This window comes from Gobio gobio (assembly GCF_949357685.1).
Source record: "Gobio gobio genome assembly, chromosome: 14".
Taxonomy (NCBI): Eukaryota; Metazoa; Chordata; class Actinopteri; order Cypriniformes; family Gobionidae; genus Gobio; species Gobio gobio.
Genome location: NC_137107.1, coordinates 2,780,309 through 2,805,404, shown reverse-complemented (window position 1 = coordinate 2,805,404; position 25,096 = coordinate 2,780,309). Strand labels below are relative to the sequence as shown.

Here is a 25,096-nt window from a genome sequence, read left to right as displayed (position 1 = left end):
AAATATCAATGGGTTCACTCCGAGCAGAATCGATATTATAGCGTTTCCGTTTTTGCGTTCCTCAATAAACATTTACTGTTCCGAAAACGGTTTGATATGAGAAAATACTGGTTAATAACGTTATTTTAATTTAGCCTATACTTTAAACAAATATATATAAATAGACTTATTTTCACTCAATAATAATATAACATGGTAATTAAACTTGAATATTTATTTCATAACATTTTTAAAACCACAACAGAAATGCATGCATTAATTACAAAGCATAGCGGACCTGTTTTAATGGAGCGTTAGACAATCCAAAGTGGCTCTTATGCCTAATTATTTTCAGAAGAGTGATAACATTCTTTGTACATAACTTTTTTTCAACACGACTTGTTTTAAAAATTGCATGAATAAAGAATAAATAAACTGGATAACCATTGCTCTTTTAATGCACTGTCAACTGGTAATTTCAAAGCAAACACTGCGCAACACGTCCTTGCATCACATAATCAAATTCAGTCAGCTAATAAAGCTTGATCATTTAATGCATAACACACCATTTAATAAGAAGCATCAACCGTCTATATAGAAAACATTGAGCTGTGCTGTATTGGCAATCTGAAAGACTATAGGACAAATGTTTGATAGATGCTATAGCCTACTTGGATAGGCTTAAACGGAATCCACAAACTAGCCTAAATCAGACTATTTGAGCTTAAAGTCTGTACTGCTTATTTAAACGTTCGAAAATAATGTCCTCCAATACCTGCGCTTTCATTGTAGACCTCAGTGGGGAAAGAAATGTACTTGAGGCATGTAAATGCGCGCTCACACTGACGGTAGATTCATAGATGATGGTGCGCGGGCATTTCACTCACGCTTGATCCGTTAACGCCACATGCTGAACTACTCTATTCATTATTGGTCACTGCCAAATTAAAATATTAAAGAGAACGATAAAATAACGTTATTAACCGGTTAATGGTCATTTCAAATTAACGTTTCTGTTCAGAACGATTCAAATTGATTTTGATTTCGTTTCCGTTTTTGTTCCTCTTAAAATTTCGTTCGTTTCCGGTTTTCGTTTTCGTTCCTTGAACCGGTTCAGAGTCCTGGCATCGCTACAACTTCTGAAAGTGACCAGCAGTGTTTTAGCAAAAATGTACGTCACAAATCTGACAATATCATTTTAACATCAATGTAAACAAACAAAAAATGTAATGCCAATATTTAAATACCAAAAACTCTTTGCTTGACTTGGTAATATATAGTTATATCAACCTAAAACTTAACATCAAGAACATCCAGGTACACAAAGACACCTGAACTGGGGTGGATGATTATTTCTGTTATTTTAATTTATCCTTGTTCATATTGTTGATATTGTCACTGTGTTTACATGAATACTCATCGAGATTTTGACGTAACTGTGTGTGTGTTTGACAGTTCGAGTGCGTAACAAGACACAAAACAGAACTGAAGGGATCACACGCTTTCATGACAGCTTTTGCGCACGTTTCGGTGTGTGTGTCAGACAGCGCGAGACTGCAAGGAGTTGTTTTCCGCAAGTTGTTGCGTTTAATAACTCTTTTTAACGTCAAGCAAGTCACATAAGTAACAGTCGTGTGCTCAGTCTATTCTCGGCTATATGTGTCGACCTAAAGCGTACACTTTTCACAATGTTGAAGTAGCCTATTAAAACCATTCAGATATTGCGTGCCATTGCGATATGTACATTTGCGATATTTCGATAATTTCGATATATTGTGCAGCCCTAGCTCGGAGCAATAGACATCGCAGCACAAGCTCACACACGGGCCGATATCGATCATGCCACACCGTTATTAAACAGCGCTGGAGATCCAGCGAGAACGCGCTTGAGTTCACCTCAGTATTAATAACATCGCTACTGCGAGATCTAGAGGAAGCTCTCAGATCTCAGATCAGAGCTGACGCAGAGACCAGGAGAAACATCTCAAACATTCATTTCAGTCCACAAATCATAAACATTCTCCATGGATTTAATGTAGGAACACCCCATGGTATTGTGGAAGAAATGGTCAAATGTTTTTTCTTTTTTTACATTATTCATCTCAGGGTTCGTAAAACCGTTTGAGAGTGAAATTCAAGCACTTTTCAAGTGTTTCACACTTTTTCCAGCACTTCAAAGCTCTAAATATTATCCAATTATAATATTATTTTTAGTGTTATGATTTGTAAAACTAAAAGTGTGAAGGTGCTGGCCACTTTATGGCAAAAACAAAACAAAACACTATAACCAGTAGGTGGCGGCATAGGAGCACTTATTTGACTTATTAGACATTTCCACTCCTTAATATATGGAGAAAGTCACAAAGTCTCATGAAAAACTAAAACTTTTCTTCAAATTGTGACTGGATCACACAGAAAACAAGTAAAGAGTGCTCCTTTTAGTTCAGTGTGATACTATAGAAGAACAATAGTACATTTAATAAGAGCGGAAAATTACAATTTTAGGTTTTTGCACATTACTGTTGTTAATAAAAGTTAATTTTTTCAGCATAACAATTCAAGCTCAGCGCTTCACTGTTAAATTTCCAATACACAAACATGTACTATTATTAGTAACTGCACTTATTAACAAAACAATAGTAATTTTATGATTAAATTAACCTTATGATAAATGTTCCTCCAGCTGGTGCCACTGCTCTCAAATGTTATTCTGGAGCCCTGTATTATCAAAGTATTTATTAGTAATTCAGTGGAAATTAGTAGATTTGGTTAGCATGTTGATTTACAGTGTGCTCCTAGTGAACAAAAGTTAGTCTGGAGCCCTGAGGTGTAGCGATTAGCTCCATATAAAATGCTAAATATAACATATTTCAACATTTAATGACTAAAATCCACATTATATCGCAATCAGATGTTAAGAAAAACACTCTATGGTTGTGTAAAAATACAATATTAATCTTTTAAATAGCTCTGATGCACCTGTTGAGCCATGAGCTATTCTATTTCATATCAAATTTGTTAAAATAATTCACATAAGGTCCTAAGAATACTTGTTTCTAGAGAGACTTCAGATAATAGGTGGGTTAACGTATAGTGGGATGAATGTGGTGTAGAAGCCATGTAATGCCAGAATAAAGGCTAATAATGGCTGAACACAAACAAAAGAATAACCAGAAAAGAATAATAAAGATTAAATCTCACTCCGGCTGAGAGTTTGTCGAGAGGGAACAATAGAAACATGAATGGAGCAGTTCTCCTCACCAGACATTAGACAATAGACTGTAAATGAGTGTTATTCAGACATATTTGATTAGCATCTTATCAGCCTTCTCTAAAAACTCACATCACATGGTACTAGAAAATGTTTAGTAAAATTCATAATTTTAGAGCTAATATCCTCAGATTTGAAATGAAGCAAGAGCAGACCAGCTTCATTGTGTTTCTACTAGGGCTGTCAAAAGATTAATCGCGATTAATCGCATCCAAAATAAAAGTTTGTGTTTACATAATATATGTGTGTGTACTCTGTTAATTATTATTTATATAAATACACACACATTCATGTATATATTTAAGAAAAAAAATATTATTTTTATATATAAAACATTTATATTTATATATATTATAGATTATATAAATGTATACACATGCAAATATTTCTTAAATATATACATGAATGTGTGTGTATTTATATATAAATAATAATTAACAGAGTACACACACATATATTATGTAAACACAAACTTTTATTTTGGATGCGATTAATCTTTTGACAGTCCTAGTTTCTACAACACCGACACATTTTTTAATACATTATTTTTGTTTTATGTTTGAGGTTATATATCTCTATATTAATAAAAGTAATTCTGAGTCTTGAACTGTAAGCTCTCAAGTGTTGGCTTTCTATATATATGTTGGTTATATGTCTTATGAGCAGCAACCTTTTTTTTTGGGTATGTCATTTATGCCTCGAGTGTTGGGGAAGGGGTTAATCTGTCGAATCATTTATGCCTCACCAAAATGGGAGTGTTGGGGAAGGGGTTAATCTGTCGAAACGGATGCGATTCACGGATTAATTGCCAAGTTTACGACCACAAGCTGTGACACCTGTGACGCATGAAAACACACTCTGTGTATAAAGTTAGCACATCTAAAAAGACTGACGTTAGGACTTTGTTTTCATTGCTCTAATGCCGTGCAGATATGAGTGCTGTCCCTTTGTCCACAATGGTCATGTAAGAAAACGTTCACTGACGAACTGTAATTTGGGCTTCTGAATGCGTCACAAGCCTGGCTGTGGGTTGCGACAGCACAGTGTTATTGAAATGGCATGTGTAAGTGCTGTAGGGCAGGATAGATTCTGAAGACACCACTCAAATCTGAGTCAGAAGCAGATACAGATGCTTGTAATGCTGGGAGAGTAAAGTGGGGCTTGACTTCAGATGTTTCTAAAAGTCAACATTCATGTGATTAAAGTCGGGATGACGTCATTAAACAAATAAGCCCATTTATATAAGGCCGTTGCTCCTACATAACCGCTTATTTCCCATCAGTTTGTCTTTGGGTCGTTATATTTCTCACAGATTTCTGAACTTTTCAGTTTCTAAGCACAGGGTCTACATTTCTGCGCTCTCTAAAAAAATGCTGGGTTAAAAACAACTATTTCAGGGTTATTTGGCAACCCAGCGCTGGGTAAATATTGGACAGCTCGTTGGGTTTTATACATGTTTTTTTGAAAGTGCTGGGTCAGTCAATTTAATTATTGAAGGTTTTTCATTTTAAATATTAAAAATGCACTCTATAATCTCTGTTATATATATATATATATATATATATATATATATATATGTATGTATATGTGTATACAGTCACCTAAAGGATTATTAGGAACACACACTAATACTGTGTTTGACCCCCTTTCGCCTTCAGAACTGCCTTAATTCTACGTGGCATTGACTCAACAAGGTGCTGAAAGCATTCTTTAGAAATGTTGGCCATATTGATAGGAGAGCATCTTGCAGTTGATGGAGATTTGTGGGATGCACATCCAGGGCACGAAGCTCCCGTTCCACCACATCCCAAAGATGCTCTATTGGGTTGAGATCTGGTGACTGTGGGGGCCATTTTAGTTCAGTGAACTCATTGTCATGTTCAAGAAACCAATTTGAAATGATTGGAGCTTTGTGACGGTGCATTATCCTGCTGGAAGTAGCCATCAGAGGATGGGGACATGGTGCTCATAAAGGGATGGACATGGGCAGAAACAATGCTCAGGTAGGCCGTGGCATTTAAACCATGCCCAATTGGCACTAAGGGGCCTAAAGTGTGCCAAGAAAACATCCCCCACACCATTACACCACCACCACCAGCCTGCACAGTGGTAACAAGGCATGATGGATCCATGTTCTCATTCTGTTTACGCCAAATTCTGACTCTACCATCTGAATGTCTCAACAGAAATCCAGACTCATCAGACCAGGCAACATTTTTCCAGTCTTCAACTGTCCAATTTTGGTGAGCTTGTGCAAATTGTCGCCTCTTTTTCCTCTTTGTAGTGGAGATGAGTGGTACCCGGTGGGGTCTTCTGCTGTTGTAGCCCATCCGCCTCAAGGTTGTGTGTGTTGTGGCTTCACAAATGCTTTGCTGCAGACCTCGGTTGTAACGAGTGGTTATTTCAGTCAAAGTTGCTCTTCTATCAGCTTGAATCAGTCGGCCCATGACCTCTGACCTCGAGCATCAACAAGGCATTTTCTCCCACAGGACTGCCGCATACTGGATGCTTTTGCCTTTTCACACCATTCTTTGTAAACCCTAGAAATGGTTGTGCGTGAAAATCCCAGTAACTGAGCAGATTGTGAAATACTCAGACCGGCCCGTCTGGCACCAACAACCATGCCACGCTCAAAATTGCTTTAATCCCCTTTCTTTCCCATTCCGACATTCAGTGTGGAGTTCAGGAGATTGACCAGGACCACACCCCTAAATGCATTGAAGCAACTGCCGTGTGATTGGTTGATTAGATAATTGCATTAATGAGAAATTGAACAGGTGCTCCTAATAATCCTTTAGGTGAGTGTATGTGCATATATCCTCATATAGGTTCTTTCCATGTGGGATATTTTTTTTACAGTCTATGATTAAATTGCAGCCTTTGCAATTTAAAAATCGCGCTGACTAAGTAATATAACGATTTATATTTAACGTTGGTATATTGTGCAACCCCAGACTAAACTTTGTTTGTTGTGTGTGTGTCATTCACTGAAATGTAAATGTAACTGCAGCCAAGAGATTGCGCGACCCACCTCTTCCCACAAATGGGTCGCGACACACAGTTTGAAAACCCCTGTTTTAACTGATGGGACAGATGTTACATTTACACCTGGCAATATAACTGTGTCTCCGCAAAACGAATATAAATCTAACCTTCAATTTCCACGCTATATGCAAACGAGTTCACGTCAAATAAAGCAAGATACAAGCTTCATTTTATTTATCATCAGTCAATTTCAAGATCAGAGTTTAAATTTCAAGATCAGTCATTTAGTGTCAGTACTTTTGATGAAGACAACCTCAGGATGTGACGCTGGACTTTCGGTTTCGTTTGTGGCACGTGGGTTTGCCGAAGAGATGCTTATCTACTCTGCAGTAGCGCGTCATATCTGGGTACCGGGAGTGGTTATAACACGCTCTCGCATAGCTTTGACCATTTTCGGATGGGTAAAATGTACATGCATGACTTCAACAACCAGATGCATTTTGTCCTGCTTCATCTGGAATGCGAATCACTACCACAACCTCATCTAAAATGTGAAATAATGCCCTCTCTTTCGGTCTTTACACGATTGGATTGCTATCCGATCAGAGAAAGCACATGACCCGGGACACATTAACGGGGTTTCCACATGCATTAGAGTCATTTCGATGTGTGTGGAATGTTTATTATGACTCAAAACACTTCTGAATATCTCCAGGGTTGACTATGTACAGCAGAACGAGCTCTAAGCTGTCAGTCAGGAACTTGTGGTCACGCTAATGGTTTATCAGAGGCGCACATTCATTGACTTGCACCGTTTAAATGACTTGCAGTTTCTTTAGTTATTGAGGGAAACATGCCTAAAGTACAGAAAAAAATTGGCGAATTTTAGGTATCGGTACCTAAAGTTTATTTCGAGACGTGCATTGAGGGATTTTTCTTAGCATGAATGCGGTTTGATTATTAGTACAGTTTTTCCTCGATTGCTAAGACACATTTCTTGAACGCTGCTCTCCTTTTCTCTAAACTGTGAACACAAAACCTACAATTTTCAAGCTACATTCACAAAACCTTCTTGCAAAACCAAACTTTCACCTCGAAACAGTTCAATCTGTGCTCAAAACGGAACTATGTTGTCAAATCGTGCCCCGAGTCAATCAAAAATTAAAAACACTACTGAACAGTCACTAAACACTACGTAGAAAAATAGAAAACACAATGCTCAGGACATGAAGCTGGAGAAATAAATGTTTATTGTTCACTGTAGGCTAAATGCATGTTGCAAAACAAAACAAAAACCAGTGCAGTTAGCACTTGTACAAAAAGACAAAACAGAAATCTTATGCGTTTGCCACTTGTGTACAGTAAGCCCATGTAAAAATAAAGTACAAAAATATACATGGAATACTAGGCCTACAAACAGTTAGACCAACCCTCCATTACAATACTACAGTATATTGGTACAGTGATGTACTGAAACATATATCTACTTAAAGTATACTGTGGTACAGTATATACACTCACCTAAAGGATTATTAGGAGCACCTGTTCAATTTCTCATTAATGCAATTATCTAATCAACCAATCACATGGCAGTTGCTTCAATGTATTTAGGGGTGTGGTGCTGGTCAAGACAATCTCCTGAACTCCACACTGAATGTCGGAATGGGAAAGAAAGGGGATTTAAGCAATTTTGAGCGTGGCATGGTTGTTGGTCTGAGTATTTCCCAATCTGCTCAGTTACTGGGATTTTCACGCACAACCATTTCTAGGGTTTACAAAGAATGGTGTGAAAAGGCAAAAGCATCCAGTATGCGGCAGTCCTGTGGGAGAAAATGCCTTGTTGATGCTCGAGGTCAGAGGAGAATGGGCCGACTGATTCAAGCTGATAGAAGAGCAACTTTGACTGAAATAACCACTCGTTACAACCGAGGTCTGCAGCAAAGCATTTGTGAAGCCACAACACACACAACCTTGAGGCGGATGGGCTACAACAGCAGAAGACCCCACCGGGTACCACTCATCTCCACTACAAAGAGGAAAAAGAGGCGACAATTTGCACCAGCTCACCAAAATTGGACAGTTGAAGACTGGAAAAATGTTGCCTGGTCTGATGAGTCTGGATTTCTGTTGAGACATTCAGATGGTAGAGTCAGAATTTGGCGTAAACAGAATGAGAACATGGATCCATCATGCCTTGTTCCCACTGTGCAGGCTGGTGGTGGTGGTGTAATGGTGTGGGGGATGTTTTCTTGGCACACTTTAGGCACCTTAGTGCCAATTGGGCATGGTTTAAATGCCACGGCCGACCTGAGCATTGTTTCTGCCCATGTCCATCCCTTTATGAGCACCATGTCCCCATCCTCTGATGGCTACTTCCAGCAGGATAATGCACCGTCACAAAGCTCCAATCATTTCAAATTGGTTGAACATGACAATGAGTTCACTGAACTAAAATGGCCGCCACAGTCTCCAGATCTCAACCCAATAGAGCATCTTTGGGATGTGGTGGAACGGGAGCTTCGTGCCCTGGATGTGCATCCCACAAATCTCCATCAACTGCAGATGCTGTCCTATCAATATGGCCAACATTTCTAAAGAATGCTTTCAGCAGCTTGTTGAATCAATGCCACGTAGAATTAAGGCAGTTCTGAAGGCGAAAGGGGGTCAAACACAGTATTAGTGTGTGTTCCTAATAATCCTTTAGGTGAGTGTATGTTCCCTCACATCATTAGCCACAAGTGTGATCAATTTTTAGTTGTTGTGTTCAAGTGGTGATATCTGTGCTTTAATTGTGTTTGACTTTTGTCACCTGCGCTCACCATTATGCAGCACGGGTGCATCACAATGAAAATGTGTTGGCAAGTTGTGTCTAAACAGGTGAAGAGTGCTTATAGTTTTGCCAAAAGAGTGATTGATTCAATCAGTGGGTTCAGGCGACTGAGCATTTGGTTCAGACAATCAGGTTTAGTGTTTTAGCAATTGAGAAAAACTGTAATGGGGGCTTTCACACTGGGATAGGGAACTCCATCTCTGGCGACCCGATCATAATCCACACACCTGTCAGTCATCCGTTGGGCTATAACAAGGGTTTAAATACTTAAACCTTATACTTGATGCACGTATGAGGAGTTGTGTGGTCATTCAAGTGTGTGTTTTCCCTCCCCAGGGAGCTTCCGGAGGTCAATCGAATCCCGTTCTTCTCACCTATCCAAACCAGGGGCCCGTCAGAGTTTGGCTTCGGAGAGTCACATGGTCTCACTGAGCCGCTGAGTCGCTACGATCTGGATGATCTGGATGTGGCCTGGCTTGAACTGGTTAATACTGAATTCAGACAGCTAGGTAAGATTGATTTGACCATCCGAATCATTTTTCTTTCATGATACTAGTTTGTTATTGTACAAGAAGTCGATATCAAAGTTGGAATTCTTTGTGGGATTAGTCAAGTCACATGCGTCTTCAATGCATCGATTGCAAATCCTGACGATCTTGAAACGTGTTTTTCATTAAACGTGCATTTTTTGTTGATTTGATTCAATATGAGCGCTGCACGTTCAAATACACGGCTCACTGTTTCAGAGCAGCAATAGCCCACATTTAGGCCAAACAATTGCTTATGATTTACTGTTGATGAATTATCACAGTGTTTACTTTATTGTGTTTGTACTGTGATATGTTGTAGATGTTATGTTTAGCTGCTGGCAATAGAGGGTATGCATCAACGTCACTTTCCCGCCGGAACACACCCCGAGTGGCAGAAGAGCAGCTGAATGACTGGAGTTAATGGGGAAAACGCCAGTTAAACAAACGGTTATCAGTTTAAACTAAAGATTGGACTTGATTATAGTTTTGCTTACAACTTACCAAAGATCCAGGGATCCATGGATATTAACATACAGCCTGGAATCGTGTTTTCCTGACATTTATATGAGCTTGATTTCGATACATACATAAATCACTGTCAGTCATCACAATTTCAACAGTGAATCCCGCATTTATATACGGATGTGCCGATGTTCAAGAATGGAAATGGAACAAACTAAATATTGAAATTCTGAATGTATTATAGGATTAATAATAATGTTTTTATATCGCCTAGACAGCGCTCCCTTTATAATCACTAAAAGCTGTCACTCATTCAATGAACCCAATCTCACACTGTTATATTAATCAGTAAAGCGACACAATGAATCTCTTATTTACATAATGTCTACACTTAGAGAGGATTAGCGCGGCACTGGACAACACCTGTGATTGGCCATTCCGTTCAAGAGATCAACAAACATGTCTGTGATTGGCTACATTACTCACCGAAGCGAAAACAAATTGGAAATTGAATCATTTGACGAGCGCAAATACTCTTTTTCGATAATAATATGCTATTATTACGGAGAAAACAGATCCTAGACCAGCAGTTATGGGCACTTTTCCCATAACTTTTTTCCCTTTTCCAGTGGTTTGAGTGAGAAAAATCACACGCTATTATCAAGTCCGGTTTTGTGTTATTCGAGGCATTCACGCTGAAAACCAATGCTGCCTCTCAGTCTTTTTGCCACTCAGTGGGCTTTACCACAGTCACTCCGGCTGACGGTGACGTCACGTGCATACCCTCTATAGTAAACCGTAGATATTTCAAAATAAGAGTCCTGCTGTATTCAGGCTTGTTCATTATTAAAAGTCATGCGGTATGCATAAAGTTTCAAGAGGTTCAAGTTCGAACTGTGTGTTTTGTGAACTCGCAAGTAGGATGTCAGACACTATTATATGCTCTGGCCCCCTTCCTGTTTGTCGGAGTGATGAGATTACAGCAGAATAACATAGGGTTCATAGACATTTGGGCAGACCTGACCTGTTAAAAAGAGATGGTATCCATCCACATAGTCTTAGAGCTAAACCAAGAGGAAGCAGACGGACTGGCTAAACCAGGGCTATTCAAATCTTGCCCTGGAAGGCCAATGCGCTGCAGAGTTTAGCTCCAACCCTGATCAAACTCACCTACCTGTGATTTTCTAATGAACCTGAAGACATTGATTAGCATGTTCAGGTGTGTTTGATTAGGGTTGGAGCTAAACTCTGCAGCGCATTGGCCCTCCAGGGCAAGATTTGCATTACCCTGGGCTAAACCGACCGTCTGCTAGCTGTCTCACGTCACCGGAGTCAAATAAATCCCAACACATAGAGACTCTTTCACCTAGATATTATCACATAGAGACTGTGTCTGTTCCCCGAATTATTAAATTAAAAAAACTCTCAAACACATTTAAGGGTAAAAATTTTACTGATGTTCAACAAATAAAAAAACAGGTATAATACAAATGATAAAGCTCAGGTTACTGAATATTCAATCCCTTTCTACAAAATCACTTTTTGTAAATGATAGGATTATAGATAATAATCTAGATGTGCTGTGTTTGACAGAAACCTGGCTAAAACCTGACGACTACATTACTTTAAATTAGTCCACCCCCAAGATTATTGTTATAAACACGAGCCGCGTCTGAAAGGTAAAGGGGGAGGGGTTGCTGTAATTTTATAATAATATCTTCAGTATTACTCAGAAGTCTAGTTTCAAATATAATTATTTTGAAGTCCTGGTGCTTTATGTAAAGTTATGTAGTGTAAATGATAAATCCCATTTGACATTTGTGTTAGCTACTGTATACAGGCCACCTGGGCATAATACAGACTTTATCAAAGAATTTGCTGATTTTCTATCAGAGTTAGTACTGGCTGCAGATAAAGTACTAATTGTTGGTGATTTTAATATCCATGTAGACAATGAAAAAGACGTATTGGGATTAGCATTTAGAGACATTCTAAACTCTATTGGAGTTAGGCAACACGTGTCAGGAGCCACTCATCGCCATAATCATACTTTAGACCTAATATTGTCACATGGAATAAATGTTGATACCGTTGAAATTCTGCAGCAGAGCGATGACATCTCAGATCATTACTTAGTATCATGTACACATAATTTAGCTAAGGCTGCAAAGCCGCCCCCTTGTTTCAAATATGGCAGGACAATCACTGCCGCTACTAAAGATTGCTTTTTAAATAATCTCCCTCATCAGTATCATCTGCTCAGCATCCCAGATAGCTTAGAAGAACTCGATGTTGCTACAGAAACTATTGACTCTCTCTTTTCCAGTACTTTAGACACAGTTGCTCCTCTGCGCTTAAAGAAGATTAAAGAAAATAGTCCAACGCCGTGGTACAACGAGCACACCCGGGCCCTTAAAACAGCAGCCAGAAAAATGGAGCGCAGCTGGAAGAAAACAAAACTAGAGGTATTTCGTAATTCGTGGAAAGAGCATGATCGCATACAGAAAGGGCGTAAAAACCGCTAGATCTGCTTATTTCTCGACTCTCTTAGAAGAAAACAAACACAACCCTAGGTATTTATTCGATACAGTAGCTAAATTAACCAAAAATAAAGCTTCAACTTCTGATGATTGTAGACAGTACAGCAGTAATGACTCTATGAACTTCTTTACTTGCAAGATTGATAATATTAGGGAGAAAATTATAACCATGGCATGCAGCCGTCTACTACAGCATCACATCAGACAGAGCATTGTAGTGTCACTGAGGAAAAACTACACTCATTCACTGCTATAGGAGAAGAAGAATTGGCTAAACTCGTTAAATCATCAAAATCGACAACATGTATGCTTGACCCTGTACCAACTAGGCTATTAAAAGAGATGCTACCAGAGGTCATAGATCCTCTTCTTAATATCATTAATTCATCTTTGTCATTAGGATATGTACCGAAAACTTTTAAGTTGGCTATTATTAAACCGTTATTAAAAAAACGCAACTTCATCCTACAGAATTAGTCTATTACAGTCCAATCTCAAATCTACCCTTTCTGTCAAAGATCCTATAAAAGGCAGTGTCTTCACAACTATGATCCTTTTTAGAAAGAAATGGTATCTGTGAGGATTTCCAGTCAGGATTTAGAGCATATCATAGCACTGAGACTGCTCAAATCAGAGTTACACATGATTTACTCTTATCATCCGATCGTGGCTGTATCTCTCTATTAGATTAGATTAGATTAGATTCAACTTTATTGTCATTACACAAGTACAAGGCAACGAAATGCAGTGTTACTCGATCTTAGCGCTGCATTCGATACTATCGACCACAACATTCTTCTGAATAGACTCAAATGATGTAGATATTAAGGGAATTGCTTTGTCGTGGTTTAAATCATACCTATGTGACCGTTATCAGTTTGTAGCAGTAAATGAAGAGATGTCACAGCGAGCACAAGTTCAGTATGGAGTACCACAAGGCTCAGTGCTAGGACCGCTGCTCTTCACCCTGTACATGCTACCACTGGGAGATATCATTAGGAAGCATGGCGTTAGTTTTCATTGTTATGCTGACGATACTCAGCTCTATATTTCTTCACGCCCTGAAGAAACTTACCAATTCACAAGATTAACGGAATGCAGAGCTGATATAAAACATTGGTTGACCAGTAATTTCCTGCAACTCAATTCAGAAAAAATAGTTTCTAATTATTTGACCAAAAACCTCCACAAGTATTGACCTAGAATACTGTCTAACACTTGATGGCTGCTCTGTCCAGTCCTCGTCGTCAGTGAGGAACCTGGGTGTGCTCTTTGATACCAATCTTTCGTTTGAAAGCCACGTTTCTAGCATCTGTAAAACTGCATTCTACCATCTTAAAAATATATCTAAATTAAGGCTCAATGCCAAATGCTGAACAGTGAGTTGATGCGTTCAGCTGTAGATTATTGTAATGCTCTACTGGGTGGTTGCCCTGCTCGCTTAATAAACAAACTCCAGCTGGTCCAAAACACAGCAGCTCGAGTTCTTACTAGAACCAGGAAGTGTGACCATATTAGCCCAGTTCTGTCAACACTGCACTGGCTGCCTATTAAACATCGCATACATTTTAAAATCTTGCTTATTACTTACAAAGCACTAAATTAGGGATGCACCGAATATTCGGCCACCGAAAATTTTCAGCCTATATAGTTTACAGCAATATCTTCAATAAACTTCTAGTTATAATTTAATTCATTTAAGGACAGATACTTTTTTTTTTCATTAAACCAATAAAAATAAATAAAAAGCCATTTTGTAAAACTGCTTTTCCGAACCGTCAGTTTTGTGTACCGTTACACCCCTATTCTACAGTTAATATGGGCTATGGCAGTTGTTTTGATACACTATTATGTTGAAGGCCTACAGAGAAAATAGTTGTGTCTTTAAGCAGTTGCACTTGTTCTGAATGCACTTTCTTGCAGTAGTCCTACAGAGAAAAAATTAAAATGAACTAGACCTAAATGCACTTTGTTTTTATGAGAGAACATTTTATTTTAAAACCTTTCTGTAGGCCTGTACATTATTATTTAATGTACAAATGAGTGGGGTCAAGTTAAACATTTTAGTTAGAATTTTCTTTTATACTGTGCATTTTTGCAATGTGCTAAATAAATATTGGCATAATTTGTAATTGATTTATTCTTTGAAACTTTAATATTAATTTATGCAATTGCAATGCCTTGATTTTAGTAAAGTTAATACACAGTCATAGCCATAAATGCAATGGTACTAATAATTGGCATAATCTATTTCGGTTTTCGGTTTTCGGCCTTGGTTTCCTCTTTTTCGGTTTTCGGTTTCGGCCAAGAATTTTCATTTCGGTGCATCCCTACACTAAATGGTTTATCTCCAGTACTTGAGCGAGCTCTTAACACATTATCCTCCACCACATCTACTGCGCTCTCTAAACTCTGGCCAGTTGATCATACCGAAAATATCCAAATCAACTCTTTTTCCTATTTAGCTCCTAAACTCTGGAACTCTTCCTAGCATTGTTCGGGAAGCAGACACACTCTGTCAGTTTAAATCTAGACTAAAAACACATCTCTTTACTGTGGCATACACATAAAACACTTTCCCAATGAAATGATTGTTAGGCTGCATTAACTAGGTCAGCCGGAACCGGGAACACTTCCCATAACACCTGATGTACTCGTTACATCATCAGAAGAATGGCATCTACGCTAATGATAGTCTCTCTGTTTATCCCGAGGTTTACGGTAGTCTGCCGGATCCAGATCAGATGGTGGACCTGCGACCGAAACGAGCACAACGTGGCCCTGAAGTGTCTGGAGAGAAGACTCTCTCCTGTGAAGGCCTCCTTCCCTTCACTTTCCCTCTGTTCAGATGAAAACGTTATCGAAAATGATCGGAAAAGACTAAAAATGCTGTATTATATATGCTAGACAAGTTTTCTGGCGGCCATTTTGTACAGAAAAACTACGAATCTGCGCACATACATATTCAAATGCGCATACAGTAATGCTTACAGTACGTGCATGCCGTCACATTTTCACTGATTCACTTTTTTTTTTTAATGTACACGAAGATTGTAACGTTATTGTTTCAAAACGAATTTCAAGGTTTGCGTTCTCTTGCGCTGTTGCCGAGCGGACGGAACCCGATGAGAGTTTTCGGTTGAAAATGGTGTCGTGTAAGTGGCCCCACGTTAAATAACCAATGATTTTTTATAACGCAAATGAATCGATCAAAAACGTACTTTAGCTGGACAATAACGTTTTTCTAGAGCGGCTGTACGACCAAAACAATCTCTCTTTTATATTCGCACTGTAAAGCTGCTTCGAAACAATCTATATAATAAAAAGCGCCGTATAAATGAAGGTGACTTGACTTGTCAGGAGTGGGCGATTGTGCCGATTCTCTTCACTCTTCATTCTCTTCACATCTGCATTCCTCAGCTCTTCCGGAGCTGGATGAGCTGACCATGGAGCAGGTTCTGCTGGAGCTGGAGAGCAGGTGTCAGCAGAACATGAAGCAGGCCATCGAGACCGAGGAGGGGCTGGGCATCGAATACGACGAGGACGTGGTTTGTGACGTGTGCCGCTCACCCGAGGGGGAGGACGGAAACGAGATGGTTTTCTGCGACAAGTGCAACGTTTGTGTGCACCAGGTACTTCATCAAAAAATTAATTATGGAATTGAATCAGCCTGCTACAGTAGCCACACCCCAAACTCTCAGTCTGCTAGAGTAGCCACACCCCAAACTCTCAGTCTGCTACAGTAGCCACTCCCCAAACTCTCAGTCTGCTAGAGTAGCCACACCCCAAACTCTCAGTCTGATACAGTAGCCACACCCCAAACTCTCAGTCTGCTACAGTAGCCACACCCCAAACTCTCAGTCTGCTACAGTAACCACACCCCAAACTCTCAGTCTGCTACAGTAGCCACACCCCAAACTCTCAGTCTGCTAGAGTAGCCACACCCCAAACTCTCAGTCTGCTAGAGTAGCCACACCCCAAACTCTCAGTCTGCTACAGTAGCCACACCCCAAACTCTCAGTCTGCTACAGTAGCCACACCCCAAACTCTCAGTCTGATACAGTAGCCACACCCCAAACTCTCAGTCTGCTACAGTAGCCACACCCCAAACTCTCAGTCTGCTACAGTAACCACACCCCAAACTCTCAGTCTGCTACAGTAGCCACACCCCAAACTCTCAGTCTGCTAGAGTAGCCACACCCCAAACTCTCAGTCTGCTACAGTAGCCACGCCCCAAACTCTCAGCCTGCTACAGTAGCCACGCCCCAAACTCTCCGTCTGCTACAGTAGCCACGCCCCAAACTCTCCGTCTGCTACAGTAGCCACGCCCCAAACTCTCCGTCTGCTACAGTAGCCACACCCCAAACTCTCAGTCTGATACAGTAGCCACACCCCAAACTCTCAGCCTGCTACAGTAGCCACGCCCCAAACTCTCCGTCTGCTACAGTAGCCACACCCCAAACTCTCAGTCTGATACAGTAGCCACACCCCAAACTCTCCGTCTGCTACAGTAGCCACACCCCAAACTCTCAGTCTGCTACAGTAGCCACACCCCAAACTCTCAGTCTGCTACAGTAGCCACACCCCAAACTCTCAGTCTGCTACAGTAGCCACACCCCAAACTCTCAGTCTGCTACAGTAACCACACCCCAAACTCTCAGTCTGCTACAGTAGCCACACCCCAAACTCTCAGTCTGCTAGAGTAGCCACACCCCAAACTCTCAGTCTGCTAGAGTAGCCACACCCCAAACTCTCAGTCTGATACAGTAGCCACACCCCAAACTCTCAGTCTGCTACAGTAGCCACACCCCAAACTCTCAGTCTGCTACAGTAACCACACCCCAAACTCTCAGTCTGCTACAGTAGCCACACCCCAAACTCTCAGTCTGCTAGAGTAGCCACACCCCAAACTCTCAGTCTGCTACAGTAGCCACGCCCCAAACTCTCAGCCTGCTACAGTAGCCACGCCCCAAACTCTCCGTCTGCTACAGTAGCCACGCCCCAAACTCTCAGCCTGCTACAGTAGCCACGCCCCAAACTCTCAGTCTGCTACAGTAGCCACGCCCCAAACTCTCAGTCTGCTACAGTAGCCACGCCCCACACTCTCAGTCTGCCACAGTAGCCACACCCCAAACTCTCAGTCTGCTACAGTAGCCACGCCCCAAACTCTCAGTCTGCCACAGTAGCCACACCCCAAACTCTCAGTCTGCTACAGTAGCCACACCCCAAACTCTCAGTCTGCTACAGTAGCCACACCCCACACTCTCAGTCTGATACAGTAGCCACACCCCAAACTCTCAGTCTGCTACAGTAACCACACCCCAAACTCTCAGTCTGCTACAGTAGCCACGCCCCAAACTCTCAGTCTGCTACAGTAGCCACGCCCCAAACTCTCAGTCTGCTACAGTAGCCACACCCCAAACTCTCAGTCTGCTACAGTAGCCACACCCCAAACTCTCAGTCTGCTACAGTAGCCACACCCCAAACTCTCAGTCTGCTACAGTAGCCACGCCCCAAACTCTCAGTCTGCTACAGTAGCCACGCCCCAAACTCTCAGTCTGCTACAGTAGCCACACCCCAAACTCTCAGTCTGCTACAGTAGCCACACCCCAAACTCTCAGTCTGCTACAGTAGCCACACCCCACACTCTCAGTCTGCTACAGTAGCCACACCCCACACTCTCAGTCTGCTACAGTAGCCACGCCCCACACTCTCAGTCTGATACAGTAGCCACGCCCCACACTCTCAGTCTGCTACAGTAGCCACACCCCAAACTCTCAGTCTGATACAGTAGCCACGCCCCACACTCTCAGTCTGCTACAGTAGCCACACCCCAAACTCTCAGTCTGCTACAGTAGCCACGCCCCAAACTCTCAGCCTGCTACAGTAGCCACACCCCAAACTCTCAATCTGATACAGTAGCCTCACCCCAAACTCTCAGTCTGATACAGTAGCCACACCCCAAACTCTCAGTCTGCTACAGTAGCCACACCCCAAACTCTCAGTCTGCTACAGTAGCCACACCCCAAACTCTCAGCCTGCTACAGTAGCCACACCCCAAACTCTCAATCTGATACAGTAGCCTCACCCCAAACTCTCAGTCTGATACAGTAGCCACACCCCAAACTCTCAGTCTGCTACAGTAGCCACACCCCAAACTCTCAGTCTGCTACAGTAGCCACACCCCAAACTCTCAGTCTGCTACAGTAGCCACGCCCCAAACTCTCAGCCTGCTACAGTAGCCACACCCCAAACTCTCAATCTGATACAGTAGCCACACCCCAAACTCTCAGTCTGATACAGTAGCCACACCCCAAACTCTCAGTCTGATACAGTAGCCACACCCCAAACTCTCAGTCTGATACAGTAGCCACACCCCACACTCTCAGTCTGCTACAGTAGCCACGCCCCAAACTCTCAGCCTGCTACAGTAGCCACGCCCCAAACTCTCAGTCTGCTACAGTAGCCACTCCCCAAACTCTCAGTCTGCTACAGTAGCCACACCCCAAACTCTCAGTCTGATACAGTAGCCACACCCCAAACTCTCAGTCTGCTACAGTAGCCACACCCCAAACTCTCAGTCTGCTACAGTAGCCACTCCCCAAACTCTCAGTCTGCTACAGTAGCCACACCCCAAACTCTCAGTCTGATACAGTAGCCACACCCCAAACTCTCAGTCTGCTACAGTAGCCACTCCCCACACTCTCAGTCTGCTACAGTAGCCACACCCCAAACTCTCAGTCTGCTACAGTAGCCACGCCCCAAACTCTCAGTCTGCTACAGTAGCCACACCCCAAACTCTCAGTCTGCTCCAGTAGCCACACCCCAAACTCTCAGTCTGCTACAGTAGCCACACCCCAAACTCTCAGTCTGCTACAGTAGCCACTCCCCAAACTCTCAGTCTGATACAGTAGCCACACCCCAAACTCTCAGTCTGATACAGTAGCCACACCCCACACTCTCAGTCTGCTACAGTAGCCACGCCCCAAACTCTCAGTCTGATACAGTAGCCACTCCCCAAACTCTCAGTCTGATACAGTAGCCACACCCCACACTCTCAGTCTGCTACAGTAGCCACGCCCCAAACTCTCAGTCTGATACAGTAGCCACACCCCAAACTCTCAGTCTGATACAGTAGCCACACCCCAAACTCTCAGTCTGCTCCAGTAGCCACGCCCCAAACTCTCAGTCTGCTACAGTAGCCACACCCCAAACTCTCAGTGTGCTACAGTAGCCACACCCCAAACTCACAGTCTGCTACAGTAGCCACGCCCCAAACTCTCAGTCTGCTACAGTAGCCACACCCCAAACTCACAGTCTGCTACAGTAGCCACGCCCCAAACTCTCAGTCTGCTACAGTAGCCACGCCCCAAACTCTCAGTCTGCTACAGTAGCCACGCCCCAAACTCTCAGTCTGCTACAGTAGCCACACCCCAAACTTTAGCACCACTGCTCATTAAAATTCATAATCAGAACTACAGTTTCCAAAGAAATTGATCATTCTGATTTTTGTGAATTATGGTTTGTCTCCCCGTCCCTCAGGCATGTTACGGGATCTTGAAGGTGCCACAGGGGAACTGGCTGTGCAGAACGTGTGCTCTCGGAGTGCAGTCCAAATGCTTGCTTTGTCCCAGAAGAGGAGGAGCTCTGAAACCCACTCGCAGTGGAACCAAGTGGGTCCACGTCAGCTGTGCCTTATGGATCCCTGAGGTATCAAACGCAGCTAGCCTGGGGATAGTAGTGCTTTATTTTAGGGTTGATAAATTCTGGTTTCGACAATGAATCCGTCATGAAAGTAGATTGTGTGAGAGAGAGAACTTTGCGTCACATGATACAGTAGTTTTATAGGGTTAAAGTGATCATAACACCGCGTTTGCAGCTTTTTTGCTCTGGTTTAGAAGCACCAGTGCCCGGTTGCATAAAGCACCTTCAGTTTTTCCCTCAAGTATGAACTTAAGGGGCGATTTCCTCTTACCTAAGAGAATAACTTAAGGGTGCTGCATATAATCTCTTAAACGGTTCTCTTAGGTAAGGGAAACATTTAAGTGTTTCATGATAGCGATCCTGGATTCACGTTATAAAAGTCTTGTTGCCATAGATACGCAAAACACTAACACTAATCACACCAAACGTGAATAGAGCGTCAAATTCGCGTCTAGTTTGACGCTTGAACTTTGAATGCATTCGCGCATCCAAAGCGAGATGGACACGCGTATAAAGCAAGCGTTTGAAGTAGGGATGTGACGGTGAGGAAATTTTCCCACCGGTTAATTGATGTGTGACAACACCGGTAATACCGGTATCACCGGCGGGGGCTTGTAAATCACTAATTCTATTTAACCGAAAGTAACATGCACACGACCGCTCTGAACTGAAAACGCGCCAGTGCGAACACACCATGAATGAAGTTCGTCTGTAAATGCGCGCTCTGTGAGGCCATGAATGAAGTTCATCTGTAAATGCGCGCTCTGTGAGGCCATGAATGAAGTTCGTCTGTAAATGCGCGCTCTGTGAGGCCATGAATGAAGTTCGTCTGTAAATGCGCGCTCTGTGAGGCCATGAATGAAGTTCGTCTGTAAATGCGCGCTCTCTGAGGCCATGAATGAAGTTCGTCTGTAAATGCGCGCTCTGTGAGGCCATGAATGAAGTTCGTCTGTAAATGCGCGCTCTGTGAGGCCATGAATGAAGTTCGTCTGTAAATGCGCGCTCTGTGAGGCCATGAATGAAGTTCATCTGTAAATGCGCGCTCTGTGAGGCCATGAATGAAGTTCGTCTGTAAATGCGCGCTCTGTGAGGCCATGGGTGCGTCTCAACAGTTCCCTAGTAGTCGTTGCACTGATCAGGCATTGATCGGTCTATGTGTGAGACGCGCGCCATGAATGAACGACAATTCGTCTGTGAACCCTTGTTTATACTCGACGTGTCCGCACCATGGTCCGAACGAACGAGCGCGAGGGTGCGCGGCAAAAATTACGTCATCTCAGAGTGTCGGACTCAGAGACGGAGTCACAGACGAAAGGAAACAATACGCGCTCTGTGCGGCCGTGCACATTTTACTTTCGGTTTTGAATTAGCGCCAATTCGGCTGCGGGTTGCTTGAATTTTGGGTTCATTAGCCTATTATTTTATATGAAAAACACAACAACAAAACAAATGACAAACTCCCTTAAATAGGCGCTTTTACGTTTCGCTTTGAAACCAAATCTTCCGCGATCATCTCAGTCAGCTCCTCACTCTATGACGAATGAAATCTGATGAATGACTCCTGCCGAGACTCACGGTCGGGTCATGCTTTATTAAGCAGACACGTTCAGTTTTAATTTGTATTGTGTGTTCTCTAACTGAACTAAATTATTTTATTAGGATAAAAAAAAATTTTTTTTTTTAACGACGGTGGGGCGGTGCCACGGTGGGCAAGTGATGTAAGCGTTGAGTCTGAACACCGGTAACACCGGCAACACCGACTATCGTAGCAAGCCTAGTTTGAAGCGAAATTGATGCACGTCCTTTTGCGCTTTTCATAGTGGTTGTGCGGCCGCAAAATTGAAAAATACTACTGTTATTGTGTCACGAAATGTAGTTTTAAGAGTTGTTCAGTCGAGAATGTAGTAGTTTAAAGCTCAAATCAGTGGTTTATTTGTAAAGATGGCGCCTATTTAAAGATGTTGTGAGATCCCGCCTGGAACAGCCTCACCTCGGCTAGTCCTCCTGACTTTAGCCGCTGGTAAACGAGAAATGTTTAAATTCACAATCTATAGCTTCGGTTCTATTATATGAAACGTATAAGACATTAATGACTTGTTATAACGTCAAACGACTTCTTTAATTCTGTGAGTTTTTCTTAATCTCATTCAGAAATGTACGCATGACTGCAAGTGTTCAGTGTCAGTGGTTGCGATGTGTGATGGTTAAATCGGTGTATTCTTGCAACAATTTTTCATCGCTAAGATGGTCCAAAGGGTTCCCCCTTCCCTAAAAATTTTTCTTGGCACATAATGATCTTCAGCTGGTTCAGCCATGTCGTCTTATATTGTCCGCGTTACTCTTAAGGTTAAGATTTCCAAACCTTAAGTTATCCTTAGGGAAATGACCGTTAAGGGTTTTATGCAACACTTAACGCTTTTTAAGGGATTACTGAAGTGAAAAAACAGCATTTAAGGGGAATTCTAAGTGTTTATGACGTTTCACTTAAAGAAACACTCAAGGGTTTTTTTCTGCAACACCATTAGGTTTAAGGGAAACATAAGGGCGAACTTAAGGGAAAATTACACTTCAGGTGCTTTATGCAACCGGGCATAGGACGTTTTAAATCAGATTTTTTTGTGCATTATTCTCTACCGTAAGTGACGTCACTGATGTTGGTTCTTTCCAGGGCATTTATCCAACTAATCCATAAGGAAATTCAGTGGTGATTGTTTACATTATTGAGTCGTTGTCGCCCTAGTTGAGTGGAAATTCACTTTTCTTAGAATTTTGCCTCACCAATGATTGCCTGATAAAAGATATAGTAAAGTATTAAAAGCAGAAAGACGTCAGCTGACTTTTGTCAAGTGCTACAGAACACATTCATCTGGAAGATTGTGATTAGCACACAATAATGGAGGAATTCTAATTGAAATATTTCCTCTGCTCTCTTTATGTCTTGTCCTGAGATTTGAAAGGAAAGCTTTTCTGCAGGAAATGTGAAGTTGTTTGGTCAGATTTAGGGCAGGATGTTTCTGTAAAGGCGTAAGACATTCAGCGCTCCGCTTTACATGCTAAAGGCTGCTGAATATTCAGAGGACAAAAGAAGAATTGATAAGGATTCAAAGGAAAGCCTGGCCAAAATGGATATTCCAATAAAAGGAGCGAGGCAGGAACAATAGCCGAATGATGAGGATGTAGAAAGCCACACAGGCCAGTGAAAAGGCTCGCTGAAATCACGGCTGATGAATAAACTGAATGAAGTTTCCACTTCCTCCAGACGCAGTGATTCTATTCCCCATTCCGGCTCATCTGAAACATGTTTGAGAGGATTGTGGGAAATACTGTACTGTTGTGTTACAATGCAAAATGGGAATTCGTGAGACTCGCCTGTTTTATTTCACTTTTAAGGCGAGACACTACAGGTGAATAGGGATTTTTTTTTTAATCACAAGATATCACTGTGAAACTTCTCCAGTTTATTACTGGCATAAGCATAAGAAAAAAATGTATTACGTGTTCTGTGTAAATTAATATTTTAATATGCAAATGAGGCCTTATATACTTAAATATTCATCTTTTCCAAAAACATAATCTGGAAATTGGAAAGGACCATGTTTAAAATTCTCGGTTGTATTTTTTGACATGTTAGAGGAGAGGGCTTTAACGGAGTTAAAGAGTTTTGTGCTTTAGTAAATTAGAGAATGCTGACAATAGCCTTTAAAGATCAATTTTCGCCATGTTAAACTCAGGATAGGAATGATATATCAACAAATCCCTTGGGAAAAGCCTTCAGAATATAGTTCAGTATGAGACTGGAAGAGTTGGTGCTCCTGAAGTGGATAATCTGACTCTGAGTGTGAGAAAAAACTCATTTTGAGAAAACGGCATTTCAAGTTTTATACTGTATAACTGCATACATTTCTATAAAACCCCCAACCTACAAACAAAATATATATTCAGTTAATTAATAGTTGTAGTGTATAATATTTAAAACACGTGGAAATTGATAAATGAATAAATTATTAATAGCAATAGCTATTAGAGAACTACCTTAACAAACACACATAACATTAACAACAGCAGACGAACTCTATATGTCCATCTATAACTATTTGAATCTAATTCTGACGGGGTTTCGTCGTCTAATCTCTTGTTGTTTACTTTCTTTTTACTAGCTCTTGCTACTTGGTCTTTTCTGTGAGTGTTTATGAGCTGATTTCGGCATTCTCAGGTGGAGAATACACAAGGAAACGACAGCGCGTGAGAAATTCACATTGACCAATCAGATGTGGTTTTCGGCAGCAAACTTTCGCGGTTGGTTAGTTCTACAAAGGAAATGGCCGTATTTGGATTAGCCAGCGCTGTGTGTGAGACTGAGCGCTTTATAATGACACCAGATATCACATGTTTCTGTGAATGGAGACGGGAGATCGCGTTAGAATAACGTTTGATGATTTCGGGTAGAAATCTAAAGGCGCACGGTGACAAAATATAATGAAATAACCACCTTAAAGGTGAACTATGTAGGATTTTTGCAGTAAAATATCCAGAAACCACTAGGCCAGTGTTATATATTTTGTTCAGTTGAGTACTTAGAATATCCCAAATGTTTCCAACTATTTGTAAATCGTGAGAAATTGCTATTTTAACCGAGGAGCCGGGACGTGTGAGTTATGCGTGTGAGGGAGTCGCCTGTCGATTGCGTCATATCTGCGTCACCCTCGGTCTCCGGTTTTATTCAGTGAAACACTTTACTCTCACTGCAGTGTGAACAAGTGTCATAGCAGCCGCCGAGCGAAAGTCATAACTTCCT

The 25,096-nt window shown here is 41.6% G+C and overlaps 1 protein-coding gene across 2 annotated transcripts in view; it reads left to right on the top strand.

The window, feature by feature from the left end:
• The window catches only part of jade2 (jade family PHD finger 2), an 87,184-nt gene that overhangs the window by 31,823 nt on the left and 30,265 nt on the right, over positions 1-25,096 (top strand). For both annotated transcript variants that reach the window (XM_079834206.1, XM_079834205.1), the window contains exons 5-7: positions 9,402-9,574; positions 16,018-16,229; positions 20,140-20,307. In XM_079834206.1, coding sequence (XP_079690332.1) covers positions 9,402-9,574; positions 16,018-16,229; positions 20,140-20,307 — 553 coding nt within the window. The remainder of the gene's footprint in view (positions 1-9,401; positions 9,575-16,017; positions 16,230-20,139; positions 20,308-25,096) is intronic.